Source organism: Staurois parvus, unplaced genomic scaffold (genome assembly GCF_062004578.1).
Source record: "Staurois parvus isolate SC_StPar_1 unplaced genomic scaffold, SC_StPar_1.0 ptg001477l, whole genome shotgun sequence".
In the NCBI taxonomy this organism is placed as follows: Eukaryota; Metazoa; Chordata; class Amphibia; order Anura; family Ranidae; genus Staurois; species Staurois parvus.
The window spans coordinates 288,758-301,482 of record NW_028319273.1 but is presented as its reverse complement, the minus strand read 5'-3'; the positions used below and the strand labels follow the sequence as shown (position 1 = coordinate 301,482).

The 12,725-nt window shown below is 54.4% G+C and overlaps 1 protein-coding gene across 1 annotated transcript; it reads left to right on the top strand.

Moving 5' to 3' along the window:
* Positions 1–9,395: 9,395 nt before the first annotated feature.
* LOC149435771 (uncharacterized) lies at positions 9,396–12,009 on the top strand. Its single transcript, XM_089662447.1, has one exon. It carries the CDS (start codon positions 10,212–10,214, stop codon positions 11,913–11,915), a length of 1,704 nt encoding a protein of 567 aa, XP_089518573.1. The 5' UTR covers positions 9,396–10,211; the 3' UTR covers positions 11,916–12,009.
* The last annotated feature ends 716 nt before the right edge of the window (positions 12,010–12,725 follow it).

Below are 12,725 nucleotides of genomic sequence, written 5' to 3'. Positions count from 1 at the left end.
GGAGAGGGAAGAAGGAAGGAAGGCAAGAGGAAGAAAGAGAGGAAGAGCTGAAGGGAGGCAAGAGGAAGGTAGGAATAAGGAAGGAGGAGAGGGGAGTAGGGGAGAGGAAGGGAAGGAGGAGATGGAGGGGGAAAAAAGGAAGGGAAAAAAGGAAGGAGGAGAGGGGGTTAGGGGAGAGGAAGGGAAGGAGGAGATGGAGGGAGACAAGAGGAAGGGAAGGAAGAAAGGAGGAGAGGGGGGTAGGGGAGAAGAAGGGAAGAAGGAGATGAAGGGGGACAAGAAGAAGGGAAGGAAGGAAGGAAGGAAGGAAGGAAGGAAGGAAGGAAGGAAGGAAGGAAGGAAGGAGGAGAGGGGGGTAGGAGAGAGGAAAGGATAGGAGGAGATGGTGGCTGACAAGAGGAAGGGAAGGGAAGGAAAGGAAGGAAGGAAGAGATGGAGGGAGACAAGAAGAAGGGAAGGAAGGAAGGAAGGAAGGAAGGAAGGAAGGAAGGGAAAGAAGGAAAGAGGAGATGGGGGTAGGGGAGAGGAAGGGAAGGAGGAGATGGAGGGAGACAAGAGGAAGGGAAAGAAGGAAAGAGGAGAGCGGAGTAGGGGAGAGGAAGGGAAGGATGAGATGGTGGGTGACAAGAGGAAGGGAAGGAAGGAAGGAGGAGAGCGGGTTAGGGGAGAGGAAGGGAAGGATGAGATGGTGGGTGACAAGAGGGAGGGAAGGAAGGAAGGAGGAGAGCAGGGTAGGGGAGAGGAAGGGAAGGAGGAGATGGAGGGAGGCAAGAGGAAGGGAAGGAAGAAAGGAGGAGAGCGGGTTAGGGGAGAGGAAGGGAAGGATGAGATGGTGGGTGACAAGAGGAAGGGAAGGAAGGAAGGAAGGAAGGAAGGAAGGAAGGAAGGAAGGAAGAAAGGAAGGAGGAGAGCGGGGTAGGGGAGAGGAAAGGAAGGATGAGATGGTGGGTGACAAGAGGAAGGGAAGGAAGAAAGGAGGAGATGGCGGGAGACAAAAGGAAGGGAAGAAAGGAGGAGAGCGGGGTAGGGGAGAGGAAGGGAAGGAGGAGATGAATGGAGACAAGAGTGAATTAATTTCTGTTTCAGCTTTATTAAATAAATATATATATATATATATTTTTTAAATGTTTTATATATTTTCATGCATAACAAACCATGGAAGGGGGGGGGATAAGTCTTTATTCAGAGCACTGGATGACCTTGTCCCGGCACTGGTGCTGTAACCCGGGAGGGGATGTATGTGCACACAGGGAAGAGCCTACATTTTGTCCTCCATATTTCGGGGTGTATCTGTCCATCATAATGCCATTGTGCACTCGCCCAGCACCAGACAATGCCCAGGCTGTTCAATGTAATATCTTCATGTTACGTCTGACACCTTACATCTGTTGCCTCTGTGCTCTAGTGTCGCCTATTGCAAACCGAGTTCGCTATTATTAGATCACTTACAGTTTTTATTACCGTGAAAAATGCCATCAAAACAGCACTTAGGCACACACAGCCACCCCTGGATGAATAGCTGAAGTAATGAAATGATTCTATAAATAAAATGCCAGTAGGCGTTCAGACTCTCAGAGCGCCTTTGATGTACGGCTTCACCCGCGCTTGTTCTTTACTCCAGCTATCTCTCTATATACAGTATATATCATAGTGTTAACTGGCTACAATGGTATGCACGGTATGTATCTTAAAGGCCCACTCCACCCGAATCAGTGTGTGGAAATACATGGGTTGCCACAGCTAGCCATTTCTGACATTGCCTTTTTCCTGGCTTAGAGGTCACAGACAGCCAGGGACCTAGCATTTTAAGAAGTGTGATAAATGGCGAGATTTTTTGCAGTAGTTTGTGTCTCTGCTCCTCCCACAATGGTGAGCTTTCCTGCAGTAGTTGGTGTCCCTTACCCTCCCACAATGGGGAGATTTCCTGCAGTAGTTTGTGTTTTTGCCCCTCCCACAATGGGGAGATTTCCTGCAGTAGTTTGTGTCTTTGCCCCTCCCACAATGGGGACATTTCCTGCAGTAGTTTGTGTCTCTGCCCCTCCCACAATGGGGAGATTTCTCCGCAATGCCTTCTATCTCTGCCCCTCCCACAATGGGGAGATTTCCCTGCAGTAGTTTGTGTCTCTGCCCCTCCCACAATGAGGAGATTTCCCTGCATAGTTTGTGTCTCTGCCCCTCTCACAATGGTGAGATTTCCTTCCAGTAGTTTGTGTCTCTGCCCCTCCCACAATGGGGAGATTTCTTCGCAAAGCCTTGTATCTCTGCCCCTCCCATAATGGGGAGATTTCCTGCTGTGGTTTGTGTCTCTGCCCCTCCCACAATGGGAAGATTTCCTGCAATAGTTTATATCTTTATCCCTCCCACAAGGGTGAGACCCAGGGACAGACTGACAACTCATTGGGCAATAGGGGATCATGGGGTCCCTGTGTCCTTGCCCAAACTCAATAATAAAAAGGTACCAGGGGCATCTCATGGGGCCCCCTACTGACCCCGGGCCCTCGGGCAGTGGCAGAGTTTCCAAATGGTCAGTCTGCCCCTGGTGAGACCGCTCTCCACTCCTCCTCCAGATCCGAACAGGAGAGGGTAAAGTTGGTTTTGGCTCTCAGTCACGCGCTAAGTGTTGGAGCCAGCTGTCAATCAGTCAGCTGGGTGGATCCTGACAATTTGGTTGGGATCCTTCTAGTTTCTGGAGCACCTCTATGATGTCAACCAGCAGCAGATTTAAGCCCGCTGTGGGCTGACTCGGGGGTCACAGGAGAGGATAAATGCTTTGGCCTTCATTCTCTTTGAAATGATTTGCTGTGAGTTGAGGCGGAGTAGGTACCTGAATGTGACTGTGTATCAGCCTCAAGTATTCCCTATACAACACAGTGCACACTGGGAGAAGGAGAAGGTAGCACTACCCCCTTAGGAGTTGCTAGAAGATCTGGGTCCCCCTATAGTCCTTCACAGCCAGGCATCACACATCTTCACACAGGCTTGCATCCAGAGTCAGAGATCAGTCCTTGATCTTTGGTTTTGTTGTTTTATTGAGGGGATTTGAACTGGGATGGGGTTGGGGGTGTACAGGATGCCCAAGGGTACTGATGAACTGAGGAGAACTTCCTGGAATGATTTACAAGCCTTCTCTGCAGCACAGTCTCCGTTGGAGAGCTAGCCATTGTCTCCTTAGTGTACCACCCCAGACCCTAGATGAACTCCTCCTCTTCACCCAGCAATCTGCAGGTGTCCCTGAACAGGAGATCTGGTTCCTGTCACTTAAAGATATGAACAGTCCTTAGCAGAGGGTGAATCTGGTTTCCCACCAGAGTGCTCCTTCCCCTGTCTGCCCAGGGGGTTGCAGGTGTACTCATTCAGATCCTCTCCTGTACTGCTGGTGGGTTGGTGGCTGCTACCAGACCTATCAGGTGGACCACTCCTTTCCTGCCATACAGGTGGTCCTCTCTCAGGGGGCTGGTGAGCTCTGAGCTTTCCTCCTTTCCAACTTCAGGCCTGCAGGCAGGCCCCATCCCACTGAGCCTCTTAGCAGCCTCCTTCCTTCAGCCTTGCATCTTTTTCTCTATCTTCTTTAACTCAGCTGCCACTGAGCAGGCTTCAACAGTATTAAGGGTGTCCCAGCCCCTTGCCAACCTCCTCTTGGGGATTGGCTAGGATCCCTCAGGAGTGCAAGTCAACCACTCCTCAAATCCACTAACTCCCTCTAGGATCTTCCTTCAAAGCCCTAGAGCAGGAGGAAATTCCAGAGGGGCTGGAATGCAGAGCGTCTCAGCTCCTGACCAAGATTTGACCTTCTGGCTAGATCCACCCACTCCCTCTGGGGCCTTCCTCCAAAGCCATAGAGCAGAGCAAAATTCCAGAGGGACTGGACTGCAGAGCCCTTCAGCTCCTGACCAAGATTTGACATTCACACTAGATCCACCCACTGATTCTGGGGCCTTCCTTCAAAGCCCTAGAGCAGGGCAAAATTCCAGAGGGGCTGGCCTGCAGAGCCTCTCAGCTCCTGACCAAGATTTGACCCACTGCCTCTGGGAACTTCCTCCAAAGACCTAGAGCAGGGCAAAATTCCAGAATGCTGGCCTGCAGAGCCTCTCAGCTCCTGACCAAGATTTGACCCACTGCCTTTGGGAACTTCCTCCAAAGCCCTAGAGCAGGTCAAATATCCAGAATGCTGGCCTGCAGAGCCTCTCAGCTCCTGACCAAGATTTGACCTTCTGGTTAGATCCACCCACTGCCTCTGGGGCCTTCCTCCAAAGCCCTACAGCAGGGCAAAATTCCAGAGGGGCTGGCCTTCAGAGCCTCTCAGCTTCTTACCAAGATTTGACCTTCTGGCTATTACACCCAGGCCTTCCTCATTGACAACTAAAACACTAACTCCCCCCTAGCTAAAATAGGAGCGAACAGAGTGATGAGCAACTATCCAAATGCCTTGATGAGTGAATGTCAGTTTGGAGGAGTGGCCATTCCTAGACAGACATTATTTGTATACAAACCACCCCCAGGTAATGCCCACATGTGATGGCAATTGAAAGAACTGGAATCCAGCTAATGAAAGGGGCGGGCCAGGGACATCCTCCAGCCAGTTAATGAGGCGGAGCTCTATCTGGCTGGCTGCAGCTTCTAAAGCACATTGTGAGAAGCTCAGAGTGTGCAGTGAAATCAGAGAAAGCCGTTTCAGTTCAGGAGAAGAGCCAGTACAACTGTGCAAGACTGAAAGGGAGACCGGAGTTCTCCTTTAACACTAGACCTTGGAAGGATATGCCGGAGTCAGCTCATTTCTGACTCTCCAGAATAAAATACAGACGTCTTATCCTGACAGAGGAGTCATTATCAGGAAGTCGATTCCAGCACTCAGCCCATGTAAATGTTTATTTTTACTGCTCTCTCAGGTTAAATTGCGCTTACGTTACCAGCGTGTTAAATCCTGGAACTGTGTGCGATCTCTGTATTCCGTTATTTAATAGTCACCCGACACCGCGCTTCCCTCCGCGGACACTGCTATTATCTGTCCGTCCAATAACCAGTCCTTGTAAGGGGATAGAGAGGTGCAATGTAACCGGCGGCGGCTCGCAACTCCAGTTACTCTACGCCTTCCTATCCCTCCTCCTCCATCAGTAAAAGAAGAAAAATCCCTGTTATCCTGAGAATGGCGCAATATGGAAAACAGCGCCAGCAATTTCATACGATCCGGCGTGGAAAACGAGAATGCCAAATAGTCGATCAATGCAATCTGTAGCGCGATTGTTTGGTATGATTTGTATTCTTTGCTGACGGTTGTGACTGGATGAAAGCACAATTTAATATTGTCGCTGTGGCTGTGCTCCTATTTATAGCCCAAAAATGAGGGTTTTTTAATATATTTTCCAAGAAAAATCTTCCCACTATACTAGTATTAAAAAATTGAAACATTAAATTTTACCTCTGGCCTCCCTTCAGTCTTGTACAGTTGTACCGGCTCCTCTCCTCTTGAAATGGCTTACTCTGATTTCACTGTACACTGTGAGCTTCTCACAATGTGCATTGGAAGCTGCAGCAAGTCAGCAACAGCCCACCTCATTGCCTGGGTAGAGGACATCCTGCATCATCTAGCTCTTTCCTTTCAAGCCTGATTTTCTCTGGTCTGCCCCTTTTATTAATTGGATTTCAGTTCTTTCCAACATGGAGACTCAGCATCATCACTCTCCCCACCTCGTTCTCTGTCTTCTCTCTCCCTCGCTCACTTCTCTCTTGCTTTCTCTCTTCCCCCCTTCTCTCCCTTGCTTCTCCCCCCTCCTCCCCCTCTACCCCTTCTCCTCCCTCACTCTCCCCCTTCTCTCTCCCCTGCTCTCTTCTCCCTTGCTCTCTCTCCCCCACATACTTCCACCCCCTTCTCTCCCCACCTCCCCCTTCTCTCCCCCATGCCTCTCCCCCTCCTTCCTTCCCACCCTCTACCTTTTCTCCCCCCTCACTCTCCCCCTTCTCTCTCCCCTGCTCTCTTCTCCCTTGCTCCCTCTCCCCCACATGCTTCCCCCCTTCTCGCCCCTCCTTCCCCTTCTCTCCTCTATCCCTCTCCCTCCTTCCCACCCTTTACCCCTTCTCCTCCCTCACTCTCCCCCTTCTCTCTCCCCTGCTTTCTTCTCCCTTGCTCTCTCTCCCCCACATACTTCCCCCCCTTCTCTCCCCTCCTCCCCCTTCTCTCCCCTCCTCCCCCTTCTCTCCCCCATGCCTCTCCCCCTCCTTCCTTCCCACCTCTACTCTTTCTCCCTTCTCACTCTCCCCCTTCTCTCACCCCTGCTCTCTTCTCCCTTGCTTTCTCTCCCCCACATGCTCCCCCCCTTCTCTCCCCTCCTCCCCCTTCTCTCCCATGCCTCTCCCCCTCCTTTCTTCCCGCCCTCTACCCTTTCTCCCCTCTCACTCTCCCCCTTCTTTCTCCCCCAGCTCTTCTCTCTTGCACTCTCTCCTCCACATGCCCCCCCATTCTCCCACCTTCTCGCCCCATGCCTCCCCCTTTCTCTCCCTCTTCCTCCTTCACTTCCCCCCTCTACCCCTTCTCCCCCCTCTCTCTTCTCTCTCTCCCCCGCATGCCCCCCCTTCTCTCCCCTCCTACTCCTTCTCTCCCCCATACCTCTCCCCCTCCTTCCTTCCCACCTGCTACCCTTTCTCCCCTCCCACTCTTCCCCTTTTTTCTCCCCCAGCTCTTCCATCTTATACTCTCTCCGCCACATTCCCCCCCTTCTCCCACCTTCTCGCCCCATGCCTCCCCCTTTCTCTCCCTCTCCCCCCTTCACTTCCCCCCTCTACCCCTTCTCCTCCATTCATTTCCCCCTCTGCCCCTTCTCCCCCTCACTCTCTTCTCTCTTGCTCTCTCTTCCCTACATGCCCTCCCTCGCTCTCCCCTTCTAACTACCCTCCTCTGTCTTCTCTCTTTCTCTCCCCCCTCCCCCGCATGCCTCTCATCCCCCTCTCCCCCCTTTTCTTACTCTCTTTACCCCTTCTCACCCTTGTTCTCCCCTGTTCTCTGCCCCCCTTCTTCCTCCCCTTTCATTCTCTCCCCCTCTCTTTTTTTCTCTCTATCCCCTCTCCTGTCTCCCCTTACTCTTGCCCCCCCATCACCGTCTTGCTCTTCCCCCACTCCCCCCCCTTACTCTGCCAGGCTGGTGTGAATAAGCCCCAAATACAGGGCCGCTGGTCCCTGTCCTATCCCCTCTTCTGCACCTGTCCCTTATTTCGCAAAAACAAAGGTGGCTACGCTCGGTGAAACCAATGTTCCCAAGACAGTAACATTGTTTCCATCTATGAAAATAAAAAACCAAGGTGAGCCTAGGACGATCAGACGGTTGCCTACACACCTACAGAAGGGAGTGTGAAGCAGATATATGGAGATCATTTGGATTTTAAACTTTCAAAGTAATTGTGCGCCGACTCCCAAAGTTCACACTGTATGAATCAATTTTATGTCCAGGAAACGCTCGGTGAAACTGCGAATATTTCACATTGATAGGACTGCGGTGTCTGTCTTTAGGAACATATGAGGCACCACTCTCTTTATTTATTGCCACTACCTCTCCCCGCAAAAAAAGACCACATCATCATTTGAAGATCCAACTTTGTTTTGTAGACATGTTACTAATCAGCCCATGCGGTCACATTGGCAGCACAAGGCGTATTTTTACTTGATGCCATCCGACGCAAATATGCTGTTAAATTATAACTCCAGTCCGTGGCAAATTTGATATTACATCGCAAGATGCTGAGATAATCACGCTTGTGAATGGTATTTATTGCCCACCATGTTCCACTAAACCTGCACAGGGTTTTACATTTTTCTGCGTTTGAAATTTTGCCTGACCTGTCTTGTCTGTTTACAGCTGTATACATCGGAGAAAGCAATGTTTGCACAGACACTGGGGTCATAGAGAATTTTTTTTCCTGGGATGAGTAGTTCAGTATCACCTACAGTGGCAGACAGGAGTACATAACACCTAGAGAACAGCAGACAGGAAAGTAATGCCCGTAGCGAAAAAAGGAAAGGAAAATTAGCGCAGGGCAGGCATGACTAGGCCTAGAGTGGGAAGGAGAGTAAGAAAGGGTTAATGATGTGCCAGGGGGGTGTGGAAAAGGATAGATGGGTGTGCTGGTTGGTGGAGAGAGAGCGTGGGTGGGCTCTGCCGCACCTTAGGGTGGGGTGTCCCAGGGGGGGAGGCATCATTTCGGACCTGGACGTTGGTGAGTGAGATTCATTCCCTCCCAACACCAGCATTTGTTAGGGCCTTTTCCCTGGGGGTCTCGTTGCGGTCTTTGGGGGGCTGTCATGGATGGCTTGGTGGCCCAGCTGCGTGCGGCGGCAGCCTCTCATGGGATGGACTGGCTGCAGAGCCGGGTTTCTGCCTTTCTGCAGGACCCGGGCGTGTCCCTGGACCCGGGCTTCTCGCTGGGCCCGGGCTCATCACCAGAGGGAGAGGGGCGGGTGCGCCCACGTGCTCGGGGGTCTCGGCCTCCGGAGCGCTGTAGTCCGGGCTCCCCCTCCCCCAGAGCTCAGCGCCGGGTGCCTGCCTTCATGCAGGACCCGGGTTTGTCCCAGGACCCGGGTCTTTCACTGGACCCGGCCTCATCACCAGCGGGAGGGGGGCGGGTGCGCCCACGTGCTCGGAGGTCTCGGCCTCCGGAGCGCTTTAGTCCGGGCTCCCCCTCCCCCAGAGTTCAGCGCCACACAGGGAGCCCCGTTCGGGACCCTCCGGCCCCGCTGGCAGGGCGCTCCAATGCCTCTGCTCGCGGGGAGGCCGGGAGGAATCCCCGGCAACGGCGGAGCTCGGCGGGCGGGGTCTCGCGGGGAGGAAGCCCCTCCCCCCCGCCCGCGCGGCTGAGGAAGCAGGATGTCGCCGGCTCCTCCACTGACCAGGTGCCTGTCAGGGAGGGAGCCCAACGAGGGAGACGCAGCGCTGCGGCTGCCGGGCTGTCCCCTGCTGCGGCCGGCAGGCCCCATGGGAAGCGTGGAGCGGCGGCTCCGAAGAGCCTCAGGCTGGATGGAAGTGCTGCCGGGGGCGTGTCTGGTCGGACCCCAGGGACGTCGATGGGCGTGGCTGGTGCCGGGAGGCGGAGCCAGCAGAGGCACAGCGCTCGAGGATCCGTGGCTCCTGGGACTGGGAGGCCATCCGGCCGTCGAGGGGAGGACGTGAGATCGGAGGGCGAGCTGTCGGAACCCGATGCGGGGGCGACAGCTGGCCGCTCGGCATCGCTGGACGTGGGTCGCACGGCTGATGGGACGTCTCCTGGGCAGCCTGGTGAGTTACCTTTTTCTTTTTCTTCTGCGCTAGGGGACCTGTTGGGGGGCGGGGCCTCGGCGGTGCGGGAGGTCGGCGTTCCCGATTCGGGTCGCGGGGGGGGGCTCTGCGATTTGATTTCAGGTTTGCGTACCTTGTTGCAGCGCCTTGAGCGGGGCGGTAGTGGGGTCCCTGGGCCTGCTGCGGCGTGGCTCCCGCCGGCTGGTGGGGACGGTTTACAAGTCCGAGTGCAGGACGGGGGGGCCGTGCGGAGATCGGGGGTTTCTCCTCCCTCTGGTTCTGGGCCTGCGGTGGTTGCGGCGGAATCTGATGCTTTGGGTTCCACGGCTTTGGATGGGGGTGCGGGGGTGTCCGGAGCGGTCGGCTTGGCGGACTCGGCCAAGTGCGAGGTATACGTGTGCTTCGAGGGCCCTTTAGGTGCGCACTTGCCGTTGGAGGTTCGGGAGCGGATTTGGAGCGGGGAGTATGTGGAGATCTTCACGCTCTTGCCGTTGGAGCGTTTTCCTTTGGAGGGGTTGCGGGTTGACGAGGGCAGGCGGGAGGAAGCGGAGAAGCGGCGTTTTCGCTTTATCCCGCGTACTTTTGCAAATTGGATGCAGGCGTTTGCGATCATGGCCAGTGTTATTGGGGAAAAGGCTCCTGAGCATTGCTCGGCGCTTTTTTGTTACCTTGACGCCATTAGCGAGGCTCACAGGGTTTACGGTGGGACTGCGTGGCTTCGGTATGATGAGCAGTTTCGGCAGCGGCGGGCTGTTCGCCCTTCATTGCGTTGGGACCATAAGGACATTGGTCTTTGGATGCGCCTCATGACTCCAGCGAGGCCTCCTGGTCCGTTTTTTCAGGGGGGGGCCGGTGGTTCATTCTCCCCCGGACAATCGGCCTCAAAGCGTAGGGGCTTCTGTTGGCAGTTCCAGGAAAGCGCTTGTCGTTTCGGGGGGTCCTGCCGTTTTAAGCATGAGTGTTCCGGTTGCGGCGGCTCCCATCCGTTGTCGCGCTGTTTCAAGCGGGGCAGAGGCCCTTCCGGCGAGCATGCGGGTAAGAGGGACGACACCGGTGAGGGTGGAAAGGATGCAGCCTTTCCTAGATAGATATCCTGATCGGGCAGCCGCTGTGCTGCTGGCGGCAGGTTTTTCGGAGGGTTTCCACATCCCGTGCACTTTGACTTCCGTTCCCCCCTTGGCTCGGAACTTGCGGTCGGCCTTGCGGCATGCGGAGGTTGTTTCGGTTAAGTTGCGAAAAGAAGTGGGGTTAGGTCGTATGGGCGGCCCATTTTCTTGCGCCCCGTTTTCGGATCTGGTGGTTTCCCCCTTGGGGGTGGTGCCCAAGAAGGAGCCAAATTCGTTTCGGTTAATTCATCACCTGTCTTTTCCTAAAGGGGGGTCGGTGAATGACGCTATAGATCCGCAGTCCTGTTCAGTGTCTTACACGTCGTTTGACGCAGCGGTTTTCTGGGTTCGTCGTTATGGGCGTGGTTCGCTTATGGCGAAATCGGATGTTGAGTCCGCGTTTCGATTGTTGCCGGTACATCCGGACAGTTTTCGTTTCTTGGGTTGTCATTGGGAGGGCTCGTTTTACGTTGATAGGTGCCTTCCCATGGGGTGCTCCATATCTTGCGCTTTGTTTGAGCAGTTCAGTTCGTTCGTGGAGTGGGTGGTGCGGGATGTTTCCGGGGTCAATTCTGTCATCCACTATTTGGATGATTTTCTTTGCGTGGGTCCGCCAGCTTCCAGAGTGTGCGCCGTTTTGCTGGCCACTTTGCAGCACGTTGCTGAACGTTTTGGGATTCCGCTGGCTTTGGACAAGACGGAGGGCCCGGCTTCGGTCATTACTTTCCTGGGTATCGTTTTGGACTCTGATGCAATGGAGTGCCGGCTGCCTGAGGACAAGCTTTTGGCCCTGCAAGGGGAAATTGGTGGGGTGCTCGGCAAGCGAAAAATTCAACTGCGGGCCTTACAGTCGTTGTTGGGTAAACTGAACTTCGCTTGTCGCATCCTGCCAATGGGTCGGGTGTTTTGCCGCCGGTTGGCGGCGGCGACGGCAGGGATTACTTCCCCTTTACATTTTATTCGTTTGACTAGGGAGCATCGGGAGGATTTGCGGATTTGGCACACTTTTTTGACTTCGTTTAACGGACGGGCTTTGTGGATGTCTGGCCCGGTCAGCAATTTTGACTTGGACTTGTTCACGGATGCGGCGGCTTCCGGGGGTTATGGGGCCTTTTTTCAGGGACGGTGGAGTGCGGCTCCGTGGCCTCCTTCCTGGGTGGCGGCGGGTTTCCTTCGTAACCTGGTTCTGTTGGAACTTTTTCCGGTGGTCTTGGCGGTTGAGGTTTGGGGTGCAGATTTTCGGAATCGGAAGGTTCGTTTTCATTGCGACAATTTGGGGGTGGTTCAGGTCATCAACCGGGTGTCGGCTGCCTCACGGCCGGTGGTTGGCCTGCTTCGCCATTTAGTGTTGCGTTGCCTGCAGCTGAATGTTTTTATCCATGCGGTGCATCTCCCTGGGGTGGACAACACTTTGGCTGACGCTTTGTCTCGTTTTCAGTGGGACAAATTCCGGGAGTTGGCGCCGGCTGCGGAGCACCGTGGGGTTCCTTGTCCCGACTGGCTGTGGGAGATTGCCTTGGGGTCGTATCCGGCTGGATCCGGCGGTCGGTGAGTGAGGCGACATGGTCTGCGTACTCGTTGGTTTGGCGGGAGTGGCTGGACCTGTTACAACAGGTCGATATTGATCCCTGGGGGCCGGAGGTGCGTGTGGCATTGCTGTACTATTTGGCGAGGAATTTGGAGCGGGGGGTGTCTGCTGCGGCGGTGGATCGGCGGTTGGCTGGTTTGGCCTTCTTTTTTAAGTTACAAGGGTGTCGGGATTTTACCAAAGATTTCTGGGTGCGTCAGGCTATTCGGGGTTACCGTAGGGCTCATCGCAGTAGGGATTCTCGTCGCCCGGTGTCCTTCGAGTTGTTAGGATCTTTATTTACACATTTGCGGTTTGTTTGTTCTTCGGACTTTGAAGTGGGCTTGTTTAGGGCGGCTTTTGCGGTGGCCTTCTTTGGGGCGTTGCGTATTGGGGAGCTTGTTAGTCCATCCAAATCGGTGCTTGGGGGGTTGTTGGTGGATGATGTTGTGTGCTCGGGCGACTGGGTGGAGGTGTTCATCCGTCGGTCTAAGACGGACCGCTGGGGTCGTGGTGCGCGGGTTCGGTTTCTTGCCCTTCCAGGATCACTAGTGTGCCCGGTGCTTGCGGTTCGAGAATTTTTGTCCCGGCGTCCGGTGGGGCAGGGGTCCTTTTTGATGCATGCTGATGGGTCCCCGTTAACTCGTTTTCAATTTGTGTCGGTTTTTCGGAAATGTTTACGGGATGTTGGTTTGGATGCGTCTTTGTATGCTTCGCACTCGTTTCGGATTGGGGCTGCTACTGAGGCCGCCCGGTGGGGTTTGTCGGATGAGGCGGTAAAACGGATTGGTAGGT

Excerpts from the sequence above, each read along its gene's own strand:
- LOC149435771 (XM_089662447.1), top strand. The coding sequence starts at position 10,212 with ATGAGTGTTCCGGTTGCGGCGGCTCCCATCCGTTGTCGCGCTGTTTCA.